Below are 13,389 nucleotides of genomic sequence, written 5' to 3'. Positions count from 1 at the left end.
ACAGAGATTTGTTTTAGATTGTCCTGTGCCTGATTTGCAATCACTAATGAAAGCCTTGAACAAAAGCAGCCATATTCAGGGCCGGCCATAACACGAAGCAATGCAAAGTAGTTGTGCTGGGCCAGAGACTTCAGCTGAGGCTGCTTCTTATTGCAGGTAAATATATCTGACGGGACAGCTATTTTAGGCAAGGTCTTGGAATGGACTGTCTGCTTTCAGACAGGCCTAGGATGAACCTCCCTGGTTAACCTCCTGAATCTGAACCATCTGGGTTTGGCAAGAGTCTGATGCAATTTTGCCCATTGCACTGCAGGGAAATATTGGTTGGCACTGTTGTCCTCAGCGGGGCTTTAGCCTGTTGGTTTTTCTCCCTAAAGCGACCAATGAATTTGCCAGGTGGCACTAGACCAGGAGTAAGAAACTTGTTCAACACTGTGGACTGCATCGAAATAATATCACGAGCCAGAGGGCCATAGATAATTTGCATATTAGAGCGGCACAGAATTAACATACTTGGCATAGCATTTTCCTGAATGTGGCAGGTGGTGGCCATATTATTATAAATTATAATCCCCATAGTACTTAGTATGTGCAAAGGGTTTTAGAGTAGCCGTCATCACTTTTATCCTTGCTACAACTCTGAGAGGCAGGGAGGCAGGGGTACTCTTGGTGGGGAGATCCGATGCCTTCTTTCAGGGCATCTGATACCCATATACAATCCGAGCCAGTTTTGGAAGAGCGATATATAAATAAAATTAATTAAATAAATAATATAGGGACATTGGAGGCTGCCTTCAATCGAGTCAAACCATGGGTCCATCTCGCTCCATATTGTCTGCAGCTTCCCAATATTTCAGGCAGGAGTCTTGCCCAGTCCTCCCTGGAGATGCTGTCAGGGACTGAACCTGGGACCTTCTGCATGCAAAGCAGCCGCTCTGCCGCGGAGCGATGGCCCCATCCCCTAAGGGGAATATCTTGCCGAGCTCACATTTAGTCCCCCATACAAATGCAAACCAAGGCCAACCCAGTTTGGCAAAGGGGACCATCCATGCTTGCTACCGCAAGACCAACTCTCCACCCCAAATGCCACTATGCCACCTCCCATGCATTTCATCGCCCATGCCTGCCATGCATTTCCCCATAGTGTTTCACTCCCTTTCCAAGAGTGAAACATGCATCCCTGTGGCATTACTCTTCTCTCAAAAGCGAAGCAGCTTTTGAAAGTGCAACCAGGGGAGGTTGCCACCTTTTAATGTGCAAATCCCGAATAGCCTGGCCATTCTCCTCTTCAAAAAAGGGCAAGATGGTCAGACACTGAAGGATACTTATTCCAACCATATCTGATTGCATAGCTTTGATCATTTTAGTTGTTATACGCAGAGTCGGGAAACAGATCTCTCTCATGACCCTGTGCAGCCACTTAGTTTTGCAGGAAGCACATGGCCAGCACATACTCTGCATTCCATTCCATGCATGACAGGACAAACGCGTTATCCTCATTGTTTCTGCATGTGTTGAAAGCAACCTTGCCTTGTGCTTTGATGCTTCCCGAAGTCTCCCATCCAGACTCAACACATACTTTTGAAAATGAAGGTCGTCCTGACTGAAGCACCAATTATGACACACAATTCCACCTTCACAAACATTTGGACCAATGCCAGCTGTGAAAAAGTTTCTCTTTACTAGCGTTACAGAGCTGCTGAGATGTGAAGAATGTGTACACATTTTGAATGGGTGGAAGGAGAGAAAGAGATTTAGGCTCTGCCCCCTGACCTTGAACACTGCCTTCATATTTATTAAATTGGTATGTGTCACCAACTGCCCAATGCCCTCAGGGCAGTTTACAGCTGAGAGAGAGAGAGAGCGCATTAAAATTCACACTATAACAAGTGTGAGAGATCCAGTGTGGTGTAGTAGTTAGAGTGTTGGACTAGGACCAGGGAGACCCGAGTTCAAATCCCCATTCAGCCATAATACTAGCTGGGTGACTCTGGGCCAGTCACTTCTCTCTCAGCCTAACCTACTTCACAGAGTTGTTGTGAGGAGAAACTTAAGTATGTAGTACACCACTCTGGGCTCCTTGGAGGAAGAGCGGGATATAAAATGTAAAAAATAAAAAAAAAAGATATTGATTGATTGGTTGTTAAATTTGTATACCGCCTTTCATTAAAATAATCCCAAGGCGGTTCACACAAAAATAAAAAAATAAGACTATAAAAATGGCACAATTAAAATATTAAGCAAAAATATAAAACAAATATGACTGAAAAAATTTAAAATACAAGCATAAGAACTGTACAAAATACAAAGAAGCAGCAGTAAAGACAATCATATTAATAAAAACAAACATTTTTAAAAAGCAATAAAATAGTCAATGAAGCCAATGAAATGGGGGGGTGGGGTGGGGGTGGTAACAAAGAGCCAGTATGAACAACTGAGTACATGTTAAATGCTTGATGGAACAAGGAGGCTTTAAGCTGGTGCCTAAATGCATATCAAGAGGCCACCAAGCAGATCTCTCTGGGGCAGGCAGTCCATAGATGGGGGTCCACTACTGAAAAGGCTTTCTCCCCCATCGCCAGCCATCACACCATTGTGGGTGGTGATACCCAGATAAAAGTAACTGAAGGCCACCTTAAAAGATGGGCAGGGATGTATTAGAGGGGAGGACACTCCCTTCAGGTAGATGGGTCTTAAGCTGTTTGGGGCTTTAAAGGTCAACCCAGAGGTGCACCTACAGTAGGTAATTTTGGAGCCTGAACTTCAAGGCCTTTGGAGGACCCACTGCAAGTTAAGCATCATCTCCCTAGACACACACACACCATGACCCAGGCAGTATTTTTAACACGTGGGAGGGCACAAACAGCCGCTGAACTCACACAAGAATGTAAGACTATAAAAGAGGTCTATTTATGCAAATATGAATTAGCAGAAACATTTCAACACTCAACCTATTCCCATCCCACGCATTTCTTCCCCCACTCTGTCTCTAAAGCACCCAGCACAGGTCACAATCACACTTGGCGTGGGCCGGTGTCATGGCAGGACAACCACACCATGCAGGACACACTAAAGAGGATTTGGGAGCTCCCGGGGTGTGTGGAGGCCCTGGAAGTCCAGGAGTAAGAGCACCCCTGCGTCAACAACCCCCACACTCTGAATGGCATCCAGTGCAACTGACACCGCATGGGTGTAATGGGTTCAAACCGGCCAGGCCCAGTGAGCAGCCTAGCTGGACTGTTTAGCATGAGCTGAAGTTTCCGGACCATCTCCAAAGAGTCCATGTGGCCAGCAGTCCCATTTAGGCAAGCAGTCCCATCTCAGGGGGCGAATGCTCATAGTGACTGTTCGCAACGCCTATCCTTTAGAGATGGAAAACAGGCGGCCGCATTGTTGCCCTTACAGCTTTCTGTGCATTGTCACCTCTCCTTTATCCCTATCCCCAAATGATTAGAGTAAAATTGCAGTCATTTTTTGCACAGAGGAGAGGGTTAGGGTCACTGGGTAACCATGAGCAAATGGTTGTACTCTTTCCATGAAGCAGTCTTTGGAGGACATTCCTGCCAATGTCCATGTCTGTTCCTCAGACAATATTGATAACATTTGTAGTAGTTTTTGTCTTTTTAAAATGCTGAAAAGTTTGGGGACTGCTGGCCCGATGGTCAGGACAATAAAAGCATGATAACACACTGACAGCTGAAAGTACTGCAATGCTATCACTTCTTTTCCATCTCTCGGGGTATAGAACTTGTCAAAAATCACAATGAGTATTCATTCTCCCAGCTGGCTCATGTGCTAAAAAGGTATCCCCACGTACATCCTTGACCTATGATTAAAACAACATCATGAATCGTCCTGCTGGGGAAAGTATGTATCTTCTTATACGTGGATCACAACTCGGGTGTTCTGTTTCAGTGTGCGTTAGACGCTTGTGCTTCAGTTCACACATGAGGGTGTATGCATTTCCCCATCAGGGTTTCATCTCAATTTAGAACAAATAATGTAACATATGAGGGGGCCCCTTGAGGTTGATTCTCTGTAAAGTGAGTGTGCTAATGACTTACTTCAGATAATTGTTTGGGGACAGAACAAGTTAAAGATTTAAAGCGACAGCAAGTAAGAACATGCCATTTAAATGATAATAAACAAGAAAAGAAACTTGAGACAGTCTGTAGGGGGAAAACATTGAATTCAATGAGCTTCTCATAGATGAGACTCACGGGTGAGTGTGTATATGCGGGGGACGGGCTGCGGGTGTCATTTTTTGCCCAGTGTAAGAGATGAACAAAATAAGCAGTAGGCTTGAGCCAGCGTGGTGTAGTGGTTAGAGTGCTGGACTAGGACCGAGGAGATCCGACTTCAAATCCCCATTCAGCCATGAGACTTGCTGGCTGACTCTGGGCCAGTCACTTCTCTTTCAGCCTAACCAGCTTCACAGGGTTGTTGTGAGGAGGAACTTAAGTGAACTTGTGAGGAGGAACCTACCACTCTGGGCTCCACCTTGGATGAAGAGCCAGCGTGGTGTAGTGGCTAGAGTGCTGGACTAGGACCGGGGAGACCCGAGTTCAAATCCCCATTCAGCCATGATACTAGCTAGGTGACTGGGCCAGTCACTTCTCTCTCAGCCTAACCTACTTCACAGGGTTGTTGTGAGGAGAAACTTAAGTATGTAGTACACCGCTCTGGGCTCCTTGGAGGGAGAGTGGAATATAAAATGTAAACATAAATAAATAAATATTGACATCTCAAAATGAACATTTATTGACAGCTTTGAAGCTGAAAGACCAAATAAAGTGGTCTAATAAGTAGACTCTAATTAAAATTAGCATAGGCAAAAGAAGCGCCTCTTTGTCATGTTTTGCCCTGTGTTAAGGGTTTCTCTCTTTAGGAAGAGGCCTATGAAGGTGTGCTTGGAGTGGTTAATTAAGTAGCTAGTTTAAAAAACCATCCCAAGAGGCAGCTGTCTAGGACACCGAGGACCGAATGATGCCTAATGAGGCAAACCAGAGGTGGCGGTGGTGGTGCTTTTGCAGGGCAGAACTTGGAGGCAGCTTGAATCTGCTTGCACCCACAGATTCTTCTCAGCAAATGTTTCTCCCCATTACTGGCTGTTTTTCTCTTCCCCTCTGGGATCTGACACTGGAAGTAAGCTGGTGTTTGCAGGGAAGAATCTTCAGGAATGGGAAGAAGAATTATCCCTTCCCCAGCTTACAGTTCTCTACTGCAAATCCACACCCCTATCTTCACATCACATTCATGTCACTTAGGAAAGTGTAGGTTTGGGAACATCAGCATTTGCTGAATTAACAGGTAGTTACTCTTGGTGTGACTAAAATGTGGAAATGAGAGGTTTAATTTTGGATTTAGCAAGTATATCTCTTTCTTTCATAGGAAGCTGCCTTATACTGAGTCAGACCCTTGCTCCATCTAGCTCAGTATTGTCTACACTGACTGGCAGCAGCTCTCCAAGGTTTCAGGCAGGGATTTATCTGAGCTCTCCCTGAAGATGCCAGGGAGTGAACCTGGAACCTTCTGCATGTAAATAGATGCTATGGCCCCATCCTGTGAGGGGGATATTTTGCAGCAGACAGTGCTTACATGCAGGCACCCATCCAAATGCAAACCAGTCCAGAAGCAAACCTGCTTAGCAAAGTTCATGTTAGCTGCTGCAAGACCAGCTCTTCTCCCCTCTCTCTTTCCTTTCTCCTCCTTTCCCTCAATCTAAACCAACCCTAGTTCCTCTGGGGCATCAATAATTGTCCACTAGTAGATAGGCTATGTGTGGGTGATAAGCACCCCATTAAAATGTCCTCTGGAGAGACCTGCAGGATTGCTTCATGCTTAAGGCCTAAGAGCCAAGCGACATAAGTAGCAGAACCACATGGTGCGGCTTTGCCAGACTTGAATGCGGTATCACATGTTTGGCTGCTCCCTGTCCCCTGCAAGCAGAAAAACAAACACCTTAGAAAGAAGACTAGGTTAGATCCTTTCTTCTTATTTGTTTATTTATTTATTTATTTTTACATTTATATCCCGCTCTTCCTCCAAGGAGCCCAGAGCGGTGTACTACATACTTGAGTTTCTCTTTCACAACAACCCTGTGAAGTAGGTTAGGCTGAGAGAGAAGTGACTGGCCCAGAGTCACCCAGCAAGTATCATGGCTGAATGGGGATTTGAATTCGTGTCTCCCCGGTCCTAGTCCAGCACTCTAACCACTACACCACGCTGGCTCTCATTTTTATGCACATCTTTAATATGCGCAAAGGTGGATAACATAGGAGCCTTTAAAACACAATCTGGTTTTTGCAATCTGAAGTGCAGAGATTCCATATGACGATCACATGATTCTCTTGATAATGTAGCTGAGCTGTTGTTGTTGCTATTGTGTGATTTTCACCCAAGGCAGCTGACTCAGGAGTCCATCTTGTGAAGCACAGTGGGATATGAGTGATTTTTTAAAAATACAGATGAAGAAATCTACTATCTGATTCACAAGTGTCTTTGATAATTCTCTGCCTGTAGCCAGTGGCTTGAATGGCTTTCTTATTAGAACCAGAGATCATCCTATAAAACTGATTGTCAGGAATTTTAAGACTGACAAAAGGAAAAAGTTCTCCACACAGCACATAAGTAATCTATTGAATTATTTGCCATGGGATGGCCACCAGCTTCGATGGCATTAAATGGGACTTAGACAAAAACATAGAGGACAATTCTATAAATGGCTACTAGTCTTGATGGCTATTGGCTACCTCCACGTTCAAAGGCAGGATGCCTCTAAATACCAATTGCAAGGAATCAACAGCAGGAGAGGGGGCATGCCTTCAACTCTTGCTTGTGGGCTCCCTGGGGGCATCTGGTGGGCCACTGTGGAAAACAGGATGTGGACTAGATAGGCTTTGGGCCCAACCCAGCAAGGCTCTTCTGATGTGTCTTTCATCATGTAAGCTCTCCTCTTATTGCCTAGTATGATCTTATCTATGTGCGGTAACCTATGGGGAGCAGGGAGAGAACCAGTGTGTTGCCACTGATGGGAAATAGTAGAATCACTTCCCACGGAGGCCAAGCGAGGCTATGGAGTAAGTGGAGAGACCTAATGAATAAACAGATTTGGTCAAAGATCAGCAGAACTTGAAAGGTATATTGGAGGATCTTCACAGCCTCATGGTGGTAGAGTGTATGGCTACCCCATTTACACCGGCTACCCCCACTGTCTTGTGGGCTGTTCTGGGGAGAGATGAAAACTGAAGGAGTTCCTCCTAGCCAACAACTTGAGTCAGCTCCAATCAGGAAGTCAGTGGACAGTCTTGGTGCTGTCTAACACACCCAGAGGTCATTCACACAATCAAAAACTGTATTCTACCCAGGTTCGGGAGCTTTGTACTCCCATTTTTTGATTGTGTGGAAGCAAGGTTAGAGGAAAACCTGAGCAGAAGTGATTGTGTGGAAGCAAGGTAGGAGAAAAAGCTACCCAGGATTTCCTCTAACCTTGCTTCCACACAATCAAAAATTGGGAGTACACACAGCTCCCAAACCCGGGTAGAACACAGTTTTTGATTGTGTGAATGACCTCCCAGTGTAGTTGGTGGGCGGTGAACCCCAGCATTTACAGGGATTCTAACCACAGGATGAAAGGAGTGCGCTGAGGATGCTTGGTCAGGAACAGCCAATGCACCAGGCCCAGTTCAGCTAGACCTGCTTTGGTTTAGGGCCCACTATTGCACTAAACCTATGTATTGCAGTAGCCAACCTGCCCTGAGGCGCTCCAGCTGTGTTGTTGGACTACAGTTTACCTCATCCTCAGCTACAATAAATTGTGGCTAGGGATCATGGGAGCTGTAGTGCAGCAGCAGCAGCTGAAAAGCCTCAGGCTGGCCATGTTTACTACCAGTTATATCCTGATTAATCACTGGTACCCACAGGCTGCATGGAGGACAGGCTGAGCAGCTCTCAACATCTGGCTGGGAGTTGACATCTTGGTGTTCTGCCCACTTGATAATCACTCGTCTCGTTCTAATCTTTTGCTTTCCAGACAAAATGGCCCTTCCCATTCTCCTTCGTTTTCAGTTAAAAGCTTTCTTCTGGGAAAAGCTGCTTCTTCGGCCAAAGAGGTCTCCCTGGGTCAAACATCTTCCCCACTTTATGAAATGAAGAGGACCGCAAACATTAATTGATTAATGGACAAAAGATCAAAGTTACTGTAGACTTGTCTTGTGTGGGGTGCGTGGTGGTCCTGGGATAACTTGCATCCCGTGAATTGCTCTGCCCAAACCAATGGATGGATGAATGCTAAGCATTTGTGAGCTTGACAAGCTAGGAATGTGCCTAGTTCTGCTCTCCCTACCCAACACCAGAACCTAGCTGGTCTCTTCCTCTTCGAGATCCCCACACCTTTCCAACAGGAGTTATGATATCACCCTAAGGCCTGCGATCCTCTGGAGTGGAGGTCCCCCCTCTGCCAAAACCTAGGATCAAACTACACAATGTGTCTATTAGTTACAAGGGGAGAACGGGAAGCTGATGGGATCTTTTTGTATGTCAGGGGGCTGTATTTGGGTTTGGAAGTGTGGTGCTGGGGAGTTGGGTCAGAGAGGAGTTGATTTGGGAGGTAGGAATGTGACATGGGCTTCCAGAGGGATAGCCATATTAGACTGTGGCATCAAAAACAATGGCAAATCCTGTGGTGCCTTATAGACCAATAGATGTATTGTGACAGAAGCTTTCATGGGCTAGAGTCCACTAAGCATAAGATAAAGGTAAAGTGTGCCGTCGTCGAGTCAGTGTCGACTCCTGGCGACCACAGAGCCCTGTGGTTGTCTTTGGTAGAATACAGGAGGGGTTGGCCATTGCCTCCTCCCGCGCAACCCACCTGTGAAGAGGTGTGGCTTTGGGTGTGGCCTTGCAGTTCAGGGGTGTGTCTGTCTGTCTGTCTGTCTGTCTATAGGTCAGTCACCTTGTTGTGCTTCATGTATCTGATGAAGAAGACAACTGTTGCCCATGAAAATGCCTGCTCCAGTGGGTGCAAGTTGAAACAGTACATGCAAATATGTTACATCATTCCTCTGCCACCCCACCAAAGACCAACTGCAGTGAGCTACGACTCAGATGTGGCTGGGTGTGGCTGCTTGACCATTCCCCATCCAAAGAGCAGCGCAAAGGCCTTTCTTGTACAGTCATTGGTAACTGGCAGCCCAGAGGCCATAGTGAGCTGCTGAAATGTGCCATCTAACCATCTCCAATTGCCCCATGAGCTGTGGTCTTGAGGGATGAGGAGGGAAACATGCAGGCAAGAGGAGGAATCCTTTAATGTTGCGAGCTCAGTAGTCTCTCTCTCTCTCTCTCTCTCCTCCCCCTCTGAACTCTGCTCCAAACCATGTATTGAGGTAGCAAGAAGAAGCCGCAGTGTGTGGCAGGAGAAGCAGCAGTGGCTGCTGACCTGTCACTTGGGGAGCCAGTCTTGGTCCATCTCCCACCAAACCCCATTCCAATGGCACATCAGCAAAACTGGTTACCAAGCAGAGGTCTCTCGATTTGAGCTCTAAAGACGACACACTGACCCTTTCCTTCTTCCAACCCTTTCTCTCTCCTTGCCCGTCCTCGCCTTCCTTCCACAATGCCTTGCAGGGGGAACGTAGAGGCCCTGCGAGATGAGCCTGCCTCCGGGCACCCCCGCTGCTAGGATGCTCTTTGTTATGGCTCTGGCCTGCGCCAGCCCTTACCTGGACACGCAGCCACGATCCATCAACGTTGCCATCATCTTCAGCGGCTCGACCTACACACCTGAGAGTGCCCGGCTCTCACCCGAGGACTTCCGCAACTTCTCTATGGAGATCAACCCCATCCCAGTGGTTCTGAATGACACCAACCCTCGCAGTCTCATCGTGCGCCTCTGCGACGTTCTCTCCTCCCTACACGTCCATGGTGTGGTCTTTGAGGATGATACACGCACAGAGGCTGTGGCCCAGATCCTGGACTTCATCTCAGCACAGACCTCCGTTCCCATCATTGGTATCAATGGGGGATCAGCCATTGTTCTTACAACCAAGGTAAAGTTACATCCTGTGGTATTCTGTGGCCCATTCTGGGAGCCATGAGATGGCTGTTTTCTGTTGTGCACTTTAAAAAACAACCACCACAAATTCTGCACCAAACCAAATCTAGCATCCTCAAGATATAATGGAAATTTGCTCTCTCATGAAAATCAGCACAATCTGTCCAGATTGAATAATGTTAAATAATTTTTAAAGCCAGAATATTTTATGTATTTATCAATTTTTTAAAAGTATTTTATATCTCACCTGTCTTTAATGAAAGAGATCTAAGGCAGCTAACAGAAAAGTCCATTAAAATAAATATAGAATTTTGATAGAAAATATAGATTTTGATAGAAAATATCAAAATCATTTTTTTAAAGCAGTAGTGGTAGGAAAATCAGTGATCGAATTCACCAGGAGTCAGGTTTTCTGATCCCCAAAGGAGCTGGGGTCCTTACTAGCTCCAAAAGAGCTGGGTCCTTAACATAGATCAGAAACTATACAGTGATGGGTCCAGGAGGCTTTACACACAGGGCTTCTACCCCGAATCTCCTTCTGGAGAGAGTGTGTGCGTTCACACACCAGCCAAACTTACCCCGAAGTCCCTTCGATATCCTTGGACCCACTCCACACACGTCGGGCTTTGTCTTGCAAATCCTAGCTTAACTCAAGGTCTTTCCAGATTTTTAAAATGCTTGGTTTAAGCAACTTTTTCTGAAAATAGGGAGAGGCACTGACGTAAAATCATTAGCATGATAAGAAGGACACTCTCTTTACAAGTGCAGATGTACAGTAGCTCTACAGTACTCTCTCCCTCTCCCTGCCCCCCACCAATGGCTAGAAGGAAAACATGAAGGAAAACATGTGAACCTGCCTCAAAAGCAAACCTGAGAGCAGAGGGGAGGGGCTGCTTCCTTCAGTGCCCTGAGTGTACTTCGAAGTGGCTTTGCTCAACATTTACCCTGCAGCGTGAAGCTATGTGCAAATAACTCCCAGGTGGATTTGCTTATGGAGGGCATTCCACATAAAGGGGGCCATGACTGAGAAGGCCTTATCTCTCATACTCATCCACTCAATTTCAAGCTGTAGGGAAACACACAGAACAAGTCCTTTGATGTTGATCTGAGTGTTGATCTGTTGGGGAGATATGTATGGGAGGAGGTGGCCCTTACGGTATCCTGGTCCCAGGACATTTAGAGCTTTAAAAGCAAGGACCAGCAATTTGAACTGAGTTTGGAAACAAATAAGCAACCTATGTTAATGGGACACAGTTGGCATAATATGTTCCATCATCTGACCCTCCTCAGGTAGTAATCAGGTCACAGCATTTTGAACCCACTGAAGTTTCCAGATTCAGCCCCACATGGAGTACGTCTGTGTAGTCCAACCTGGATGTCACAAAGGCATGAGTGACCCAGTTTGTCTGTGGATACTGTATACTGTATATTAAGGGGCTTTGGTGGAGATGGAGGGACTCTGGGAGAGTTGAACCTGCAGCCGAAACATCTACCAAGCTGACAAATGGGCTTAAGAGAGGGGACTGCAACAGGTCTGTCACCAAGGATAGATGGCGTTAGCAGATCTGAGCCCAGATTTGACGCAATGTTTTCCTCTACATAAGCACTTTTAGATTAATTTTGATGGAGAAAAATGTTCCATCGGAATGGAAAACTATCATTTTTCTTCCACTATGACCATTCTAAAAGCTCTCCCATGGCAAGATACTTAGCATTCAGGAAGTGGACATAAAGAAGTTTGCAAGTAAAGTCCTGGGGGGCAGATTTTCACCCTTGTTTCTTCCCCAAACCCAGGAAAAAGGATCTACCTTCCTGCAGCTGGCCTCATCCACAAAGCAGCAGTTGCAGGTGATGTTTGAGGTGCTGGAACAGTACGACTGGACAGCCTTTGCTGTCATTACAACCCTGTTTCCCGGCTATGAAGATTTTGTAGACTACATCGAGGTCCTCACTGACAGCAGTTTCATAGGTTGGGAGCGCCGCAGCACTGTGACCCTTAACCTCACCGATGACCCAGACAGAGCCTGCCTCAAACGCCAGCTCCGGGAAATCAATGCCCGTATCTGCCTTCTCTACTGCTCCCGTGACGAAGCGGAAACCATCTTCCAGGCTGCTCGTGAAGTTAAGCTCACAGGCCCAGGGTACATCTGGTTCATGGCAGGCGCCAACTTTGGCAGAACTGAATACATGCCGGATGACCTGCCCGAGGGTCTCTTCATGGTGCTTTCAGCAGGATGGAGAGACGATCTTTACCGCAGAGTGCAAAATGGCGTGGCCATCATTGCCAAAGGGGCTGAGGCCGTCTTCCAAGTCTATGGCTCCATCCCAAGATTCAACAATGACTGCCGGGCACCCAACTTCACCCAGCTCAATGAGAACCTGCATCGGTCAGCAGGGGAGGAGGCTGGGTGGAGGGCTGAGCTGGAAGGGTGGTGGGGGTCAAGAGCAAAAGGAAAATGCTGCTGTCTGCAAGGGGATCCCCTCCTCATTCTACATCAATTCCTCAAAGAATTCATCAATTCTTTCCTTCCTTCCATATGACCATTAAAGAATCTTTTCCCTCCCTTCTTCCACCCATCTTGACTGTCTCTCTGCTTCCTTACCTCCATAAACTGATACCTATCTATCCACCCAGCCCATTCTGTTGTTCTTCCCCATCTTCCCCTATCATTATCCCTCCCTATCTTGCAGCCCACCTATTTTCCTTGCTTTACTCCTTCATGCTCTCCATCAATACTTCCCCATCCTGTCCGTCACACCTCCACTGCGTACCCACCCACCCACCATCTCCACTCAGCTCCCTGCCCCATCTCAATATGACTCTGAAAGGGCCTTTTCCTGCTTGGTGTGAGAAGGCCTGAGCTATGGCTTACCAGTTGTGGTGTCTGAAATGTCAGACCTGTGGGTCAGGCATAGGGGGCAATAGCACAGCTAGGGGGTGGGTGAAGCTTGGATAGCAACACATGGAGGGTGGGCTTTAGGTTGACACTGAAGAGCTTCCACCATGCCTCTTCCCAGGTACTTCATGAATATTACGTGGGGTCAGAAGGATTTCTCCTTTAACGAGGACGGGTACCTCATCAATCCATCCTTGGCTGTGATCTCGCGCAGCAAAGACCGAACCTGGGAGGTGGTGAGTTTGAGGGAGGTTTGGGGAAAAGGTTTATGAGATGTGGGAGGTTTGGGACTGATGGGAATTTGGGGTCAATGTGGCTTGGTGGACCCAAACGCATTGTCTGGTAAGAGTGAACCTAGTTGTCATTAGGGGGTAAAAATTCAAATATTAGGGATATGTTTGAGAGTTGGAGCAGGTTTGGGGAGGTGTTTAGGGATCATAA

General features: G+C 46.7%; 1 protein-coding gene across 1 annotated transcript in view; it reads left to right on the top strand.

The window, feature by feature from the left end:
* GRIN2D (glutamate ionotropic receptor NMDA type subunit 2D) overlaps positions 1-13,389 on the top strand; it is a 112,320-nt gene that overhangs the window by 25,686 nt on the left and 73,245 nt on the right. The window contains exons 2-4 of the mRNA XM_053261565.1: positions 9,625-10,046; positions 11,846-12,438; positions 13,070-13,184. Coding sequence (XP_053117540.1) covers positions 9,648-10,046; positions 11,846-12,438; positions 13,070-13,184 — 1,107 coding nt within the window. The 5' untranslated portion in view covers positions 9,625-9,647. The remainder of the gene's footprint in view (positions 1-9,624; positions 10,047-11,845; positions 12,439-13,069; positions 13,185-13,389) is intronic.

Source organism: Hemicordylus capensis, chromosome 6 (genome assembly GCF_027244095.1).
Source record: "Hemicordylus capensis ecotype Gifberg chromosome 6, rHemCap1.1.pri, whole genome shotgun sequence".
Taxonomy (NCBI): Eukaryota; Metazoa; Chordata; class Lepidosauria; order Squamata; family Cordylidae; genus Hemicordylus; species Hemicordylus capensis.
This window is presented reverse-complemented; position numbering and strand designations above follow the sequence as displayed.